Raw genomic sequence first — 17,046 nt, forward strand, 5'->3', positions numbered from 1 at the left:
TTTTGATGAGCAGTTGAATATCACCATAGAACTTGCTATATATGTCATACGTACAGATCCACGGGTATGTGTTTCACCAACATATACACACAATGTATTAGATATTTTAAACATAGGCAATTCTACCCATTGTTCCCTAGTTCCTTACTCAGTGAAGGCATCTATTATAATCCTTTATTCGTCCGTACTAACACTTTATAATCTTCATTCTTCAAGTGCTTATCTTATTCCCTTTTAAATGTAACCGACTCACTTTCAATAACTACCTGCAACGGTTTTGCATTCCAACCATCTCTTGGGTAAAAATAATTCTTCTAGCCTCCCTCTTTCCGATATCAGCCTGGCTCAATTGGTATAACTCACACATCTTGGTAAAAGGATTGTGAATTTAAACCTGGTCAGGATTTGAAACAATAGTGCTTCAAGGGCGCAAATGCCAATGTCGGAAGTGCTGTTTTTCAGGTATAATGTTAAACTGTCTGTCTATTGGCCGTTAAAGATCCCATGACACTATTTAAAAAGAGAAGGGAGTTTGGCTGGAGCTGTGACCTACATTCCTCCAAATGAATTGGCCATTCATCTCATTATTGTGCAATCTCACGTTAATGGCTTACAAAAAGTGGTTTTGACATTATAAGGTGGTCATAAGGTTCTATAAAAATTTAAATTATTTATGCTTCTAATAATAATCTTGAGTTTCTAACTCTGTTGTGGATATAAGCACCGATAGAAATAATCCTTTGATATTTATCCTTAATTTTGAACTTTTATTAAATACCTGATTAACCTTCTCTGCTCCAGTGAACACAGGCACAGTTTAGAATCATAGAAAGGCGCAGGCAAACTACTTTTCTGAAAGTATTGATCTAATTCCCTTCCTTCTTATCCTCACTCATTATTCTTTTGGTCTTTATTCATAACTTCATCCTTGGATACCTGGTATTACCCTGGTGAATCTATGCTGCTCCCTCTCCATAGGTGATATCCTTTCTATAACAGAGTACAGAAACCAGTACTCCAAGTACATCTTATTCAATATTCTGTACAGATTCAGCATTACTGCCTTATTTTTCTATTCACTGTCCATGCATATTAAAGCTGGAATTGCATCTTCTTTTCTCATTGATAAAAGTGTGTGTATAATTTCACTAATTTTCTCTGCATTGTCAAATGTCTCTCTGTTCCTCAGCCTCCACTTGTTGGGCTGTGTTTCCCTATGACACCTTACCCAAGTGGTATTCCTTATGTGTGAGCCTTGGCGGTGAGCAGGCTATGCGACTGTAGAGATTGCCACAACCAAGATTGACCTCTGCCACACAGGCATACTACCAGTAAAAGATTCTAGAGAGACAAGAAGCAGGAATTCTGGCTGGTTTTAACCTCCTTAAACCTGTGAATGCCGAGACCAAATTTAGCCTCCCATTTAGCCCTCTCCGAGACAAGCAAACTGAGCAGGGTTGAAACCAGCGAGCTCCTGGTACACAAACTGCATCTCTGTACACTAAACCATCAGAGCTGTCTGTTTCGTTAATTTCAAAGATCTATGTATCTGCACCATTAAATCTAAATTAACGTATACAGTATTTCCATTTTCTGTTCCTTTGCCAAGATGAACTAGTATGCAGTTATCTATGTTGAACTTAATTTACATCATAACTTACCAATCCCCTATCTGATCCACATCTTCTTATGAGCTGCCATTTTTGTTCTTATTTAAAGCTTCTTCTTATCAAATGCAAATTTTCCTCCAATGCCCATATCCAAACATGGAAACAAGAGAAATCCCAATAGCTATGTCTTGCCACACAGCGGGCAAGTCAAGTTTCGCTGCGCATGGATAGTCACTGTATTACAGAAGTAAATGTTCTTGCTATCTCCTGATAAAATTTCCAATGACTAATGTTTGTGAGAAAACCACAACTCTACTTAACCTTCTGCCACGGGAGAAAATAAAACTAAACCACAAAATGAACTGTTTAACGCAATCCAGAACTTAATCCAAGGAGCCTAAAAAAGAACAAAATACTAAAACCCTAATTTCAAGCATCAGTAATAAAATGAACACTGCCTACAGATTACTTCCTTATCTGTCTACTGAGTGTTTCATCTGTTACAATTAAGTCTGCCGATTTGCAAAAACATTTGCAATTTACTATTTGGAAAAATACCAGCTGCTGTTCAGAATTATTTTAAACAGATTATTCCATTAATTACAATTTATCTAATTTAATATTCCAGTTAATGTTTTTACTGCATAGATCAATGCAAATATTTTCACACAAGGCAAAGAAACTCAATAAACCTTCAAGTTATGAAGTGCTCAATACAGGTCAGCGAAATTAATGGTTCTTTTGGTATTCAATTGTTTTAATTATGCCCCATTTATATTGCATTTCCCCTACTAATATCCATTTGAAGTAAATCCAATGATTTTCGAAGCAACTACTTTATCAGTGCTATATTCCATCATTTTAATCTGATTCCAGTTTCAACGCACAGTGTACAACATCTCAAATTGTCCTTTAATAAAGAAAGAAAACCGAAGCCCCTCTATGGTTTTCACATACTGTACATGAAACAGTCATTCTGAAAGAATACTGCATGTGCTCCACCTTGCATCGGAGACGTTTTTCTTTGCCTGAAATACATATGCTTTACTACAGTATGTCAGGTTTATTACTGCTTGGATGAAAAGTAAAGACAGTAAGTAGTTTAATCTGATCTATTTCTGTATCTTTTTTTAAATCCATAGTAAAATAAGAATAATGCTTGCATTTTGATATTGCACCTTATCATGTCTTTGAGACATCTCAAAGCATTTGTAAAGTGAATTGACTGTATATTTTGTGGGCGAATCACGCAGCCAATTGCACACAGCAGTGTTCCACAAACAACGGTGGATTGAGTGACCAAATAATTTTTTTTATTATCCCCGGAAAAGCAATCCGCCAATCAACTAACAACCTGGTTCCTACTTACTACTAGGTAAACAGAGGCGTGTGGAATAAAGAACCTTGCCTAAGGTTTCGCACTGCCCGGGAATCAAACCCAGTTCATCTCACTTGCGAGACGGAGTGCTCTAACCACTACGCTACAGGACTTCAAAAGACTTGGATATATAGTAAACTCCTGATAACTCAATCCTGGTTTACCTTATCACTACCACTTATGTCGGCACGCTATCAATACACCGGCTGCTTCCTATGTAAAATGTTAATCAGGGACTCCACTTTACTTGTTACTCCACTTAATACGCAACTGGCCGCATTCTAGAAATTGTTGTAAGTATGTGCAACATAAAGATAACTCATCCTATCGAAGATGTGATAAGGCGCTATTTCACATGGAAGGATTATTATTATTATTATTATAAGATAGTGATTTTCATCATAGAGGTCTCCCGCTCTATCCTGTGACTGGTGCAGGTGCTCGGCAGAGGCTGGTCACACATGCTCAGATGCATCACAGCGGCCTCTCGTCTATAGAGGGCCGCGGCATGGCCTCCTGCCCTATCTTGTAACAGGATAGGGCGTGAGGTCACGGTGCCGCTCTGCAATAGACCAGAAGCCTCTGCGATGCATCTGAGCATGTGTGACCAGCCTCGGCGAAGCGCCTGCACCAGGAGGGCGCACCTGGAGAGGCTAAGCCAAACTCGCCACTCCAGGTAACTATCAGAGTTCTTTTCCCTTGCAGTAAAAAGTTATCTTGAATTTGTATAACACTATGGATCTAAGGAAGACTGATTTACTAATAAAAAAACTGATTTACTAAGAAACCTGATTTGTTACAGTATCTGGCAACATGCGAAAAAGTAAAAATTTGATCCATGTAAAAATTAAACTATAATTAGGTTACCACTTTTATATAATAAAAAAAACTCTGAAATCATACAAAGGCCACAATAAAAGTTTGGTGCATGTTCTTTTCATGCAATGCATGTTTTTTTTGATTTTTTATATTTTACTTACAATTATTTATAATGACAGAATCCAGTTCAAAATCGTAGATTTTTTTTTCAAGTCTTTTCAACTCACACCTGGGTATGTGCATTCGTGGGTCTCTCTGTCTCTCCACTCCACTAAGAATGTTATCATTAACGTACATTTCCTTTCCCTTTTCTTCCTCACAAAATTCACATTTTTTTATATTGAATTCTATTAACCACCTATTTATATGCTCACTCTGTTAACCTGGTTTTGACATTCCACCTCAAAACTTCTCATGTTTCCTAATTTGGAATCAACACACTCGTAATCTTTACTCTCTCCGTGTATATGAAAAATAAGAGAGGCCCTAGCAGACGGCTGGGGATACCACAGATTACATCTTGGCAATCAAAAAAATATCCTTTCAACCCTACTTTTTACATTCTTTCCTCTACATCTCTCCATCAAAGCTGCCATAATCCTCCCAATACCATGTGAATTGTTTTTTGCAGCAATCCTCTTAAATGAAATGCTTTCCAGAAATGCATATAGTGTACATAAAAATATACTGCATTCTTGTTATCTACACATTTGGTTATTTCTTTAAAAATAACATTCAGTTAGTCATGCACAGCCTGCCTTTTACAAAACTGGTTGCTAATTTAATCCCTTATCATTGACTCTACACATTTACACAAAACCAATATGAGATTTACTGGTAAAAATGTTTAGAAAACTAGAGTCAAAACCTCCATTATCTCTTTCCTGATTTCTTTCAGCATTCTGGGATGCATTCCATTGGGACCAATGATTTTCCACTCAAGATTCATTAACTGTTCCAACACCATTTCCCTTGGAATAATTATCCCTAGGAGTTGCTCAGCATTTTCAACAAATGAATTACTAAGCAATGTCAGCCTTCTTTCATTCAGTTTGCCACCTTATTTTCGAAGACGTCTCGTTCTGCTATTTTCCATAGGCACATAAAAACCTCTGCAAGTTGCCATAAGTTAACCATCAGTCTGTTTTTCATACTGACTTCCTACCCTTTATCTGTATTGTCTACAAAATGCACAGTCACTACAGTTAACAGTAAATCCTGTGAAGTGCGTGAAGACGTCATCTAACATGAAAGGCGGTATATCAAATGCAAGGATTATTTATTTACCAACCCTATCATCTTTGTATTACAGTATCTTCTATTACAGTCGTTTTTTAATTGAATCCAATGTCCTGGCCTCAACAACCCATCCTGTTAACCCATTTCAGCTGTTGATTACCCCTTTGTGTAAAGAAAGACTTCCCAGTATCCGTCCTAAAATTACATTTCAGGATCCTGAATCTCTGATATTTATTTCTTCCAGAGCTCCATAAAATGTAAGCATAACCTTTGGGATAACGCAGCATTAAGAGTTCAGTCTAGCAGTAATAGAATAGTTTCACCCTCTAATATATCCTGGGGAATCACATCCTTTTCAGCTAGTCACCAACACAAGTAATTAACAAGCCCTCTCCCCACCCCCCAAAAAATACCAGTAGCTAATACTTAATTTTGTGTGCAATTTATTGTGTGTCTTGTTGGGTCTTCATGTCTTACTCTGCATCTTTCTCTTCCTGAATACTTGCTGTTTTGGACTATATTCCCTACCTCTGTGTTCTTCAAAGTTACCCACTCTTTCTGGATAATTCTTCTTCTTGTGTATCTGTTTCTCTCTGTATTTATTTCTGTGGATCTCCTGTCTTGTAATATTTCTATGTCTCTCACTTCTATTTATTTTTCATTTCTTTCTTTCTGCCTTATCTAATTTCTTTTCACATCCTTCCTCTCTCTTTTATATTATATACATAAAAGGAGAATAACCCTTTAAAGAGGTGCCCGGAAGAGAATAAGTGAATTCAGATAAGAATAACAGAAAAGTAATTAATTGATCTTACTAGCAAAAACTGCCATTTTAAAAAATAAAAATCTATTTGTATTGTTCATGCATTCATTTTTGAATTGAATCACAATTCATTTTTAACAGCAATGGTATCTGTGCCTAATGCAAAGCATTGAAAAAGCCAGATGAGCACCCAACATCTTTGAGTCATTGATTCAGTATGGGATTCATGTAATGGCCTGTATCATCTCCACACAACAGAACGAAAACATATCTAAACAGCACAGAATGCAGTTAATCATTTGAGCTAATATAGCTTAATTAGTATAAGCTAAAGGTAGAACTCATAAAATATGTTGTTCATACTGCCCAGAGAATTAATCTCTGTTTAATCTGCAGATCTTTTGACTGAGTTTGTTGCCATCATAAAACAGGCTGAGCAACATCAGATTAAGCAATAACAAATGACAATCGGGCAGCTGGGGTGGGGGGAGAGGGGGAACAGTAATAGGGGACCAAGATTATTTGTCATAAACTCAGTTACTGGAAGACCCTTGCTTTAGAGAACAACTGGAATATGAATCAAGTTTGTACGTGACTAATGGCAGGCTTTAAGCTGCTATGATAACCAGTCACATAAATATAATAATATTACTATGACATTTTTATTCTTTTCTATCCAATCATATCACTGTTATTCTTTCACCTGTGATAGGATACACATTCCTTATACTGAAATAACAATAAGGTCAATAAAGCAATTCCAATACTAACAAATTAAAACAATAGTTCCTGAATTGATGACAGGGCTTTGCAACCTAATCTGATCCTCATTCTATGGGCATCTGTGATTGCTGTCAAAACAACAGACCTACCAGTTTAACCTCATATAACTGCAAGTCATATGGAGACCAACCTCATTACAAGATATGCTTCTTCCTGTCATAAAATGTTTTTGGCACCTTTTCTGCTTGATCAGCTCTTTCCAGACAACGTGTCTCATGTAGTCGAGGAGAATGGACATCTAGTCCTGGAGTTCACCAATATTAATCCCCAATCAGATACTTGGAGACAGTTGCAAATAGATCTTGCTTCAATTGTACCTATCCTTATGGGAAGTGATTAGAAGATACAGATGAGATTAGGAGCTCAGTGAAGTGATGGGATTCAATCTGCCCTCTCACCTCACTATTTTAAACAGAAAAAAGTGAATTTTAATAAAATGTGATATGCAACAATCTTAATTAAAAACTATATTTCTGAGTTAAACACATTCAATTATTTGTGTTTACACGAAACATATGCCAATAGAAAGCACCATGCTGCTTTCTATTGATCTAGATCATTACAGCAAACTCACAATATTGAATTCTAGGCTTAATACAATTGTAAGATAGACCATGGTATTAACTTGTCCAGAAAATAGAAATTCAGTATGCAACAGGAATCTGAAAGTCTGTCAATTGAAAATTAAATAGTCCCATTCACCTTCACCTCACCTTCAATTAAGTACACGAGAAATAATAAACACATTAGTACTCTCAACTAATCACAGCTGGCGGAGTTGTAAACTTCACAAAATTGACTTTGCAGTAAATAAAACTGCAAGTGAAGTGAACTTGATATACCACTATAAATGGATATAAGTGCACACATCAAAAAAAAAACTAATACCGAGAAAGGGAAGCAATAAGTGTGTAGATTTCACGCGTGAACTACGACAACAACTGCAACGTTTCGTTGCAAATGGAACCCGTTACATTTTCAGATAAGCAGCATATATATATATATATATATAGGTGCACAGTATAATGCAAATGTGCTGTCGTGTTATATGGCACCGTGACAGTCCCTGAAGGCCCCCAACTCCAAATGCATTAGCAGTCACCATTGGCACCACTTGCCCGGGCGACCAATGGTACACCAACGTAAGGCTTCTTTGGGGGAGAGAAGCGGAGGGGGGGGGAGAGAGGCAGAAGGGAGGAAAGGTGACCGGTGGGCAAAAAAGATTCCCTGAGCTTCGGAGCGACCTCCTCCCCTCCCCCCGGAACCGTCCTTCTCCGCGAGGCGCCCCCTCTGACCCTGTATATGGCATCACTGACCCAGTGGGGAGCGGGTGCGGTGCAGCAGCAATAACCGGTCGGGTGGTGGGTGGTCGGGGGTGTGGGGGGGACGACACTTACACAATCTCGTCGTTTTGAAACTCCAACTCCCCGTAGGTGTCCTCGAAGTCCACTCCGGAGCCGTGCGCACTGCCCTCCACCGTGCGGTAGGGCAGCACCACGGCGCCCCTCGCCCCGGACATCCTCAGCACCTTGACCTCCATGACCCCCACGCTCTCGCTCACGTGCGCCGCCTTCTCCTCGAACGTGAAGATGCCCGCGTGGTCGTCGTCGAAGATGGTGACGTTGGCGGTGGCCGGCGAGCCCAGCGCCACGAGCTCGGTCACGTGATTGGTCTCCGCGGCGGCCTCGGCCCCTCCCGCCGCTGCTGCCGCTGCTGCGGCTGCGCCGGGGCTCGTGTCGGATGCTCCGTCCTGGGCGACCCCCGCCTGCGCGCCTGCGCACGAGGCGCCGGTCCCAACCGCCGCCTGTCCTTCGCCGAGGCGCGCGTTGCTCAGGTGGACGCAGAAGTTCTCGTCCTCCTCGAAGATGTCGTCGTCTATAATCCCCACCGCCAGCTCCTTGTGCGTCTCGCCGGGCTTGAACACCACCGTGCCCTCGGTGAACTCATAGTCGGAGCCGGCGTTGGCCGTGCCGTCCTCCGTCCTGAAGTCGACGGACACGATGTTGGTGAGGTCGCCCCCGCGGCGCACCACGGTGAGCGCGATGGAGCCGCAGTTCTCCAGGCACTGGTAGATGGCGGGCTCGAAGTAGATCTTGCTGACGGGGCCGTCGTCCACCGGGCAGCCGCTCACCTCCTGGGTGGAGACGGCTTTCCTCGCCTGGTCGGCGGCGTGGCGCTTGAGGATATTGCCGGCGCCGGTCATGAGGCGGATGGCCTGGATGCGGTAGAAGGCCCTGCTCTTGGTCTGCTGGCTCAGCCTCTGGTAGTTGGCCAACTCGATCAGCTGCTCCATCTCCTTGTCCGGGTGCTTCTGCTTCAGCTCCTTCAGGATGCGCGCCATCTCCCGCCTCGACTCCTCGTCCTGACGATCTTTCTCGTCCACCGCGGCGGCGACGACGTTAACCCCGTCCGCGGCCTGGCCTCCCTCTGCCGCCTCGCCTCCTCCTCCTCCTCCTCCTCGGCCGCCGCCCTCGTGGCAGTTGACCACCACCTTGCCGTCCATCTCGATGTCCACCTTGGCGGCGGCGGCCGAGTGCGCCATGTTCGGCGGCCTCTCGGCCTCGCTCTCGATGATGATGGAGCGCTGCTTGCCGGTGCGATAGCGCTTGTACATGTACTTGTAGAAGAGGAGGCGGCGGTCGGCCACCCAGGCGAAGAGCACGCAGACAGGGAAGAAGAGGAAGGTGACCAGGCTCTCCCACACCTCCACCACCCCCGGCGACATGACGGCCAGGATCAGGTACAGCCAGGTGTAGGCGAAGATGCTCCAGGTGGCCGTGACGAAGAAGACCCGCAGGTGCTTGATGCGCCGCACCTCGCCGTCCGGCACCACGTTCACGCAGATGGCGATGATCACGAACATGTTGAAGGCGGCGCTGCCGACGATGGTGCTGGGCCCCAGTTCGCCCGCCACGAAGCCGTGGCCGCACACCTCGATCACCGACAGCAGGATCTCGGGCGCCGACGATCCCAGCGCCATGAGCGTCAGATTGGAGACGGTCTCGTTCCAGATGCGCACCGTGGTGGTGGTGGTCTCGCCGTTGGGCTTCTTGATGGTGATCTCCCTCTCCTGCGAGGTGATGACCTCGATGGACGACATGAAGCGGTCGGCGACAATGGAGACGCCCAGGAACATGTAGATCATTGCAACGAAGTAGACGATGGCTCGGGCCACCTTGTCGCCGAATGAAGGGTCCTGAGGGTACCAGATGGGCAGTATCACTCCCGCCGAGCACGTGTACGAGCCCACGCAGTTGTTGGTCGTGTTTCCATCCGAGGACTCCTTGTTTTTCGCCGTTTCTACTTGTTGAATGCAGGACAGAAGGATCACCAGGGTAATCCCAAGATTCACGATGCACGCACAAGGCGAGAGGTTCCACTGTCTCCCCATGTTGGCAGTTGATAGACTTCCAGGCTCTTGTCTAATCTATAAAATAAAAGCAGGAATAAAAGTTGTCTTTTTTGTTGCTTTTCACGCACCCGGAATAGCCTTTTTGCTTTCATTGCCCCAAGGGAACGAGCGATTGTGAATTAAGAAAAACATAGTAAATGGTAGGGTTGATCGTACGTGTTTGCTCTTTATTGGGTTAGGTTGGTATGGGGTTGCAATGTGTCGATGCAGCAGAATCATACGCTTACATTTTCTAAATGTTTACGATACCTAAAATGTTCGGTTCGTCTAATAATGGGAAACCCTGCCTTTCGCCAACCTTTCGCACAAGCAGAGGTAGGTGGAAGTCGACACGTTTTTATTAGCTTAAACTGCAGAGCTGACATCAAGCAATTATGGAACATGATGAAAGACGCGTATGTTAGTTTCAGTATGTTGCAAATGTATTTCCCCTTCTATTCATACCACTTTAATTTCGAAAGCTTCCGCTTGATTAATCTGTTCCACACACCCGAGTCTTATTTCAAAACCACGCCGGAGTAGCGAAGTGCACAATAAGCACTGTGATTAGGCTGTCTGCAGACGTTTGCCTTGTCCGTTTTTGCAATTTGTAAGACAAACCGAGCAGAAAGTGCACAATTCTGTAACTCCAGACTCGCAGTAACAAAAAACCACTATCGACGCTGTAATTTATGTTCAACAGACAGAAAATAGCGCCTTAAAAATGCAACAATTTGCGAGAGAATAGCAAGAAAAACTAATCGTTCGGTCGTAGCAGCCCACAAAAATCAGTTGCATTTTTTTTAATATAAACTAAACATACCTTAGACGTTAAGTCAGTAGTGACTTCCAAATCTTATGTCCGTCAACCCTTGCATTCGCCTTCCTTTCAAATCAGAAGCGGATTGCTTTGACCATGATGCTGTATTTAGGGAAGCGAGCTGTAAATGAAATCCGCCAGATTTCGCTCTTACTCAGTGCCATAGAGTGTGCCGTACAACCACGTATCCGGCCAAAATACTGATGGTTATCCGGCAAAGTCCGAAACCGAGATCAAGCGAAGCAAATCCAGATGTGGAGTGGTCAAAGTTTCTCCGCATTATGTTTTCATTATTATGCGTGAAGCATTTTCGCGTAATATAAGCAGCGTTGGTTACCGCGCGTCTGGGAGCTGTGCCCCGGCACTACGGATGTCTAAGGCAATTACTATTGCTCGATTTGTGCTGGTGAGAAAGCCCAGGGTTGCAGTGCATCATGGGCTCCCCGCCAGCACACTTATCTTCCTTCATACGACCCACCTCCTCCATTGATCTCCCCGCTGGCAGCCTCAAACAGGAGCCATCTCCTTAGCGAACCAGCGCAGCGGAATCGAAAAAGGCAAATGTTTTAACAAACCCCCTTCCCCCCCCCCCAAAAAAAAAAAATAATACAGCGACGCCTGAGACCTTCGGTGTCCTTCAGAAAGCCGTTTTGCCCAGGATTCAGTCAATACGTTAGCATTTAGGCTTTCTGCACATAACGTCTGCATAATTAAGACGCGATCAGATAGCTTCTGAATAGTTCAGGCATGAGCAGTGGTGCTTGGGATTTGTTGGCTTTTTCATTGTTATGTTAGTAATAGTGAGACATCATGGGTTGTCAAACACAATGGGTAATTAGCCTTTTAGCCCCACACACAATCTTCAAGTGACAGGACGAATACAATCCGAAAAGTTTGATAAACTGTCCTAAAGTCAAATTCAATATCGTTATTTGAATGAGTTCTTGATTTTTTTTTTTAGCCTATCTTGATCAATAGATTGTGGCGCACCAAATTAAATATGCCAAGGGTGTGCTTCAAATAATAATGCCATAGAAACTGTCATGGGTCGCAGAGAGTACGTTACTGCTGAAGCCCCATACTTTGAAATGGTACATCTATTGTGCAAGAAGATGGTGGCATTGCTCATTCATTTTATGATGAGTTGTGCTGCTCATCAATAAACTTGCAAAGAGTTCCTGGAACCTGCTATGCGCCTCACTAGGTACTTGTACTTGTTAGTTGTTGAATGACCAGTAACTATCATTGGGGTGGGGGTGGTATGCAGGATCTGGCCTCAGCTGGATCCACCATGATATAATTGGCAATGGAATGTCAAAATGTAGTCACTTTGTAGTAGTTTATTGTTCCTGAGCCAGATATAACCCTAGTACTCCAAGGGCCCCTGATAACAAACCAGCTAGCCTAGACTATGTGCAAAACTTGGAGAGGCAGATGAGTCGGTGGATGCAGGGATTATTCCCATTTGACTCCTGTTAATACTGCAAGCTAAAGCCCTAACAGTTATAGCAACGTGAAACGCTCTATAAATGTAATTGTGTTGTTATAATGGACAAGCAGTGCAACATTTGCTAGACAGTGCTCTCATTGGCAAGTTATTGGATCTTGGCTGGTTAAACTCCAACAATACCTCCAACACACACTTTGGGATTCCCAAAGATTCATTGCCTTTTACCAATTTTTTAAAATACTTTGTAGAATTAAGTAAATGGTGTGCACTCCATTTCAGACAGAATTTGCATGTGAGGGTGGTGAACATATGTGGAACTATCAGTCTGGTTTGGGTGCTCTTTAGCATGGTGATGGGTTTCAACGTGTGCCAGACACCCAACTGACACCCCAAAAATCGAATAATATTTTTTAGAGAGAAGATTGCTGCATATTTTCTACTGCACTTTGACTTTGTGCACATTCATTGAGGGATGTTCTCACTATGAAGCTCTTGGGTTTATAATGCACTGTTAGCCACAACAAATGAAGTACCAATCGATAACTTGTTGAAATGATTGTGAAATTGTCTGCACTAGTACAGTACTTTGATTTCACTGGTTGGGACAGTAACTGGAAACTATATATCGCTTGTTTTCACCTCACTGAACAATTTGGACATCCCTCCTCGCTTTGGTTCATGAAGGAATTTTAAGAAGCAATTGAATGTGCTGTGTTTCATGTGTAAAATAATGGTCATGTAATGGTGGTTACTTCAGCTTTTATAAAACGAAGGAATGAATAAAGAACAGCACTGCAGGCCAGCTCATTTGTTGGGGAAGGAATACTTTAATATGTGAAATTGGAAACATTGCTGTGCTATAGCAACCGTCAATTCATATACGTAGGACGTTCGGTGTTTTGGGTAAAGAATGCACAGCAAGTTCCATCAAATTACACTTTTGCATCAAAAGCAAATGTACTTAAACTTTTTTAAAAAATAAATCTGAATTCTTAAGGCATATACAAAATATATAACCAAAATATCATCTAGCTATTTCGGTTTTTCCCATGTGTGTTTATGACTATAACATGAATACTATTTAGTTGAACTATATCAGTCTTGGAGGAAAATGCCTGCTGAAAAGTCACGCGTGGGCTTATATAGCTACACTTTGCCACAAATACTACTACTTCGGTAGCCTCGTTTGAATCAAAATATACAGAAATGAAATTGTTTGCATTTCAGTATCGTAAAATGCATTGCAACCTTGAAGCTTGACTTAATTGTGTCAAAATTATTCACTTGCCAGTATATTCAATTTGTACGTCAAAGTATGAAGAACGAATTTTCTTAAACTCACATTGTTGAAACCAAATATTGCTTACCGAGTAACTTGTAATGGCCAAAGCCTCGTTACATTACACACTTTAGGCCACACCTGAACCCAAGAGATGACAGTGTTCATTGCCTGCTAGTTTTAGTTGAAGTGTTATACTATAATGAAAGCATTAACCAGTACTTAAGTATGGTCAGTGGGTAGAGTACCTAATTTCCATTGCACCATCAGTCATCTGTTCTGTTTCCATCTGACATGACATTGTTTTAAGTCCCTTTCCATGTAGTGGGCAATAGTGATAAGTGGCCATATTTCAGATAATCACTTTCAATTCAATCAAATGAAGCAACATTTAGAAGCATTTTGAGGATGTTTCCATCTCAGTGGTCACACATGCCCGGGATATGTGATAGCTATTATTAACCGTGTGATTTGACTTATTTTGCTGTAGGTCCTTGTTGCATTGTTCTTGTTCCAGTAGCATTTGTTGCATTTCAAAGAGGTTCCGCCTGTTTATTGTGAAATTATGCACCGCTTGAGCCTCGATTCTGAATTCCCTGGTGGTTTGGTATAGAACCGGGTCTCGGACAAAGCGGATGACCCATTCAATTGTAGATTTCACAGGGAGATCAATTGCTGTATTATTATATCAGTATCTTCTCCTTAAAGCTTCGAGTGACATAGTTTCTTCCATCAGAACATTTTATGTAAATGATTCAGCCAGTCTCGGGTGGAAGGATGGAAGGATACAGTGATCATACAGAATAATACTGTATTTGCCGCGATGCTATATTTTTAAATATCTACCTTGCTATGGTACATGAAATGATTTGCTCTCCATGCTATCGTGAAACCAGCACTGCTGCAGTATATTCGGAGATCATCACCAGTTCATTCCGTGCAATTAAATCCACAGACTGAGGCAGCACAGATACTGCTGTGTGTGGTGCTGTTGTAACGTTTGGGACGACATGATCGCTCTATTCTAACCATTGGCCAGAATATAATAAATACAGTGCTGCATTAGGCAAACAAAAACAGTATCAAAGACCATTGCCACTTATATTACAGGACCGTTTCATCGTGCTTTGAAAGCTGTCAGCTAAAATAAGTATGATGCTGTAACAGTATAGTTTCCTTCGGTGGTTAACAGATCATCTATTCTGTGTCATTACATATTGATGGTATCGTATGTCAACGTTTTGAAGGGAATTTGTGTTCGAGGCAAATGAGCTTCACAGCAATAAACAACAACCCACCTAATTAATAGTCGCTTCAAACCAGTCGCGACGCACGATGTGCATGAATCAGATTTAATTTTGTTTTAATTGCGTGTGAAGTTGAATTCTCTTTGAGATGCCATTGCCTGTGCACCTCTGTGGGGAGTTCTGCAGTTTAGAGTTGTTTAAGGCAGGGTTAGCAATGTGACGTGGGATCATCTGGGTTTCAGGGTTAAATCGGTCCATCCTCCCCTTTCCACCAAATCACTAATCAGAGGATTACTTAATTTCATCTCCGATCAAAACATTGCTTGGCCGGGCTCAGGCCATCGGTTGTCTTAACAGGTCAAGACCCAATTGTGGAAAGCATCAAAGAGCTCCAGCACAGTGAACACCCGATGAAATGAAGGTCCTGTCATGAGCAGACTAACCCTGCTTACTGCACAGCGATTACACACACAAGTGTGGCTCACCCTGTGCCCCCTGGCAGGTCTGTGCATCACTACACCTTGGAACAAATTAATAGGCAGCATTTTAACACGAATGTGATGCAGAACGCCACAGAGTGAGTGCATAATAGTTGAAGAGCTTTCTATAAAATTCCAAACAGACACAAACGAATGTCTCAGCTAATTACAAGATTGCACCTTATTCTTATGAATATGTATATTCATTTTATCTGATCGGGATAAAGTAATGATGATAATGTTTCTTGGAGAGAAGGCGAAGTTTCTTTTACTGATTATTTAATGCACGTTGCACCCCCCCCCCCCCCCCCCCCAAATAAAATGCATTAAGCATTTCTGTCTATATGATGAACTGCACAGTAGTTCATATAGCATACGTTAGGGTTTGGCACAAGTTTTGTGACAGCATTGAAATTCAGCCTGTATTATTATTATTATTATGTGACATTTTCTGTGTAACAAGCTCAGAGTGACTACAAAAGCTTTACTGACATTTCAAACAACAACAACTTGCATTTATATAGCGCCCTTCACGTGGAATAAACCCTACACTACAGCTTTCATGCACCTACTTATTTTTTCAGTGAATTATTCTGTATATTACATACATTTTATTAAACGATTTTAATTATTGATTTATCTTTGAACATGTGTACTTTTCAATCAATGCTCACGTTCTTAATTATTTTCCCCTGTGTAATATTTTTTACTTTCAGATGTGTGAAATCGTGTGAGCAGTGAACTGAACTGATCCCGAAGTTTAACTACAGGATTTGCGATTATTGTATTCTGCTACACGTTAACTTATGCAACAGTTACAATGTTTGATAACTGATAATATTTAACACTCAGTTTAGACCTGTCAAGCACATCTCATTGATTACGCTAAAAAAAAACTGGCACACTTGGTTCACTGTAATACTATACACAGATTTATTCAGTTTATTTGTATTGCAGTCTAACCATATAATCAATATAACTTGCATCATCTCATTCTTCGTTACCATCTGGATTGGAAGTATCAATAGTGCCCGAATCACAACTAATCCTGCACAGGTTTTCTTTGTTTCAATGACATATTTTAAAAGCAGTAATCACAACCTCAAATTATATTTTACAATGCAGTTCTCTACATGAAACTTGGTAAGCAGCCTTTCCATTGTAATCGTCTCCCTACGATACACAGTATTTTTGGAGCTGCTTGTTTTAAGATTACAACTAACAGAATATCTGTATTTAAAACATAGTTGAACGTTGGATTTGCAATATATACTTCTGATAAACTTACCTCAGAAGAGTCCCTGTAGCTGTCTGGAGCTTAATAGGAAAAGACTGCATATGATCCCTTCTCTAAATTTAACAGAAAGACATCAGGGAAGATCCTTGTCCTTTAAGTGTCTCTAAACATGGTTTGCATAGCTTTGTCTGAGCTTATCTGTAGTTTTGTACTTTTGCTTCCATACATGGATCTGTTCCCAACAGTAACTTAGAGCTGTTGAACAGCATTGTCTGGCAATCTTTAACTGTATGCAGCATGTGAATGATAAAGTCTGCATGCTAGCATTGTTTCCATTGCTAATCACAGCATGCAGTGTTTTAGAAAATTAATTAAAACACTGAATTTCTTATATATATATTTAAAATATATTTGCATATATATATTTAAAATGAAATGACCCCTTCTAGTTTCTCCCTTTTCCTCCTGAAGTTGGTGACTGATTAGATAGGAACAGCAGAAAGCCACTCAAACCTTTTCAGCCTTTTGTTTAAACCATAATAGATTTCAGT

At 41.5% G+C, this 17,046-nt stretch overlaps 1 protein-coding gene across 6 annotated transcripts in view; it reads right to left on the reverse strand.

The window, feature by feature from the left end:
- Positions 1-16,615, reverse strand: part of slc8a1b (solute carrier family 8 member 1b) — a 175,028-nt gene extending 158,413 nt beyond the window's left edge. Inside the window, exons 1-2 of one of the 6 annotated variants that reach the window (XM_042333619.1) lie at positions 16,547-16,615; positions 7,990-10,019 (exon numbers count right to left, since the gene is read on the reverse strand). In XM_042333619.1, the coding sequence (XP_042189553.1) occupies positions 7,990-9,983 (1,994 nt within the window). In that variant the 5' untranslated portion in view covers positions 9,984-10,019; positions 16,547-16,615. Of the gene's footprint in view, positions 1-7,989; positions 10,033-16,546 lie in introns of those variants that run through there. The other 5 variants (XM_042333623.1, XM_042333624.1, XM_042333621.1 and 2 more) reach the window with 5 other exon arrangements.
- Positions 16,616-17,046: the final 431 nt, after the last annotated feature.

The sequence above is a fragment of the Callorhinchus milii genome, unplaced genomic scaffold (genome assembly GCF_018977255.1).
Source record: "Callorhinchus milii isolate IMCB2004 unplaced genomic scaffold, IMCB_Cmil_1.0 Scaffold3, whole genome shotgun sequence".
Taxonomy (NCBI): Eukaryota; Metazoa; Chordata; class Chondrichthyes; order Chimaeriformes; family Callorhinchidae; genus Callorhinchus; species Callorhinchus milii.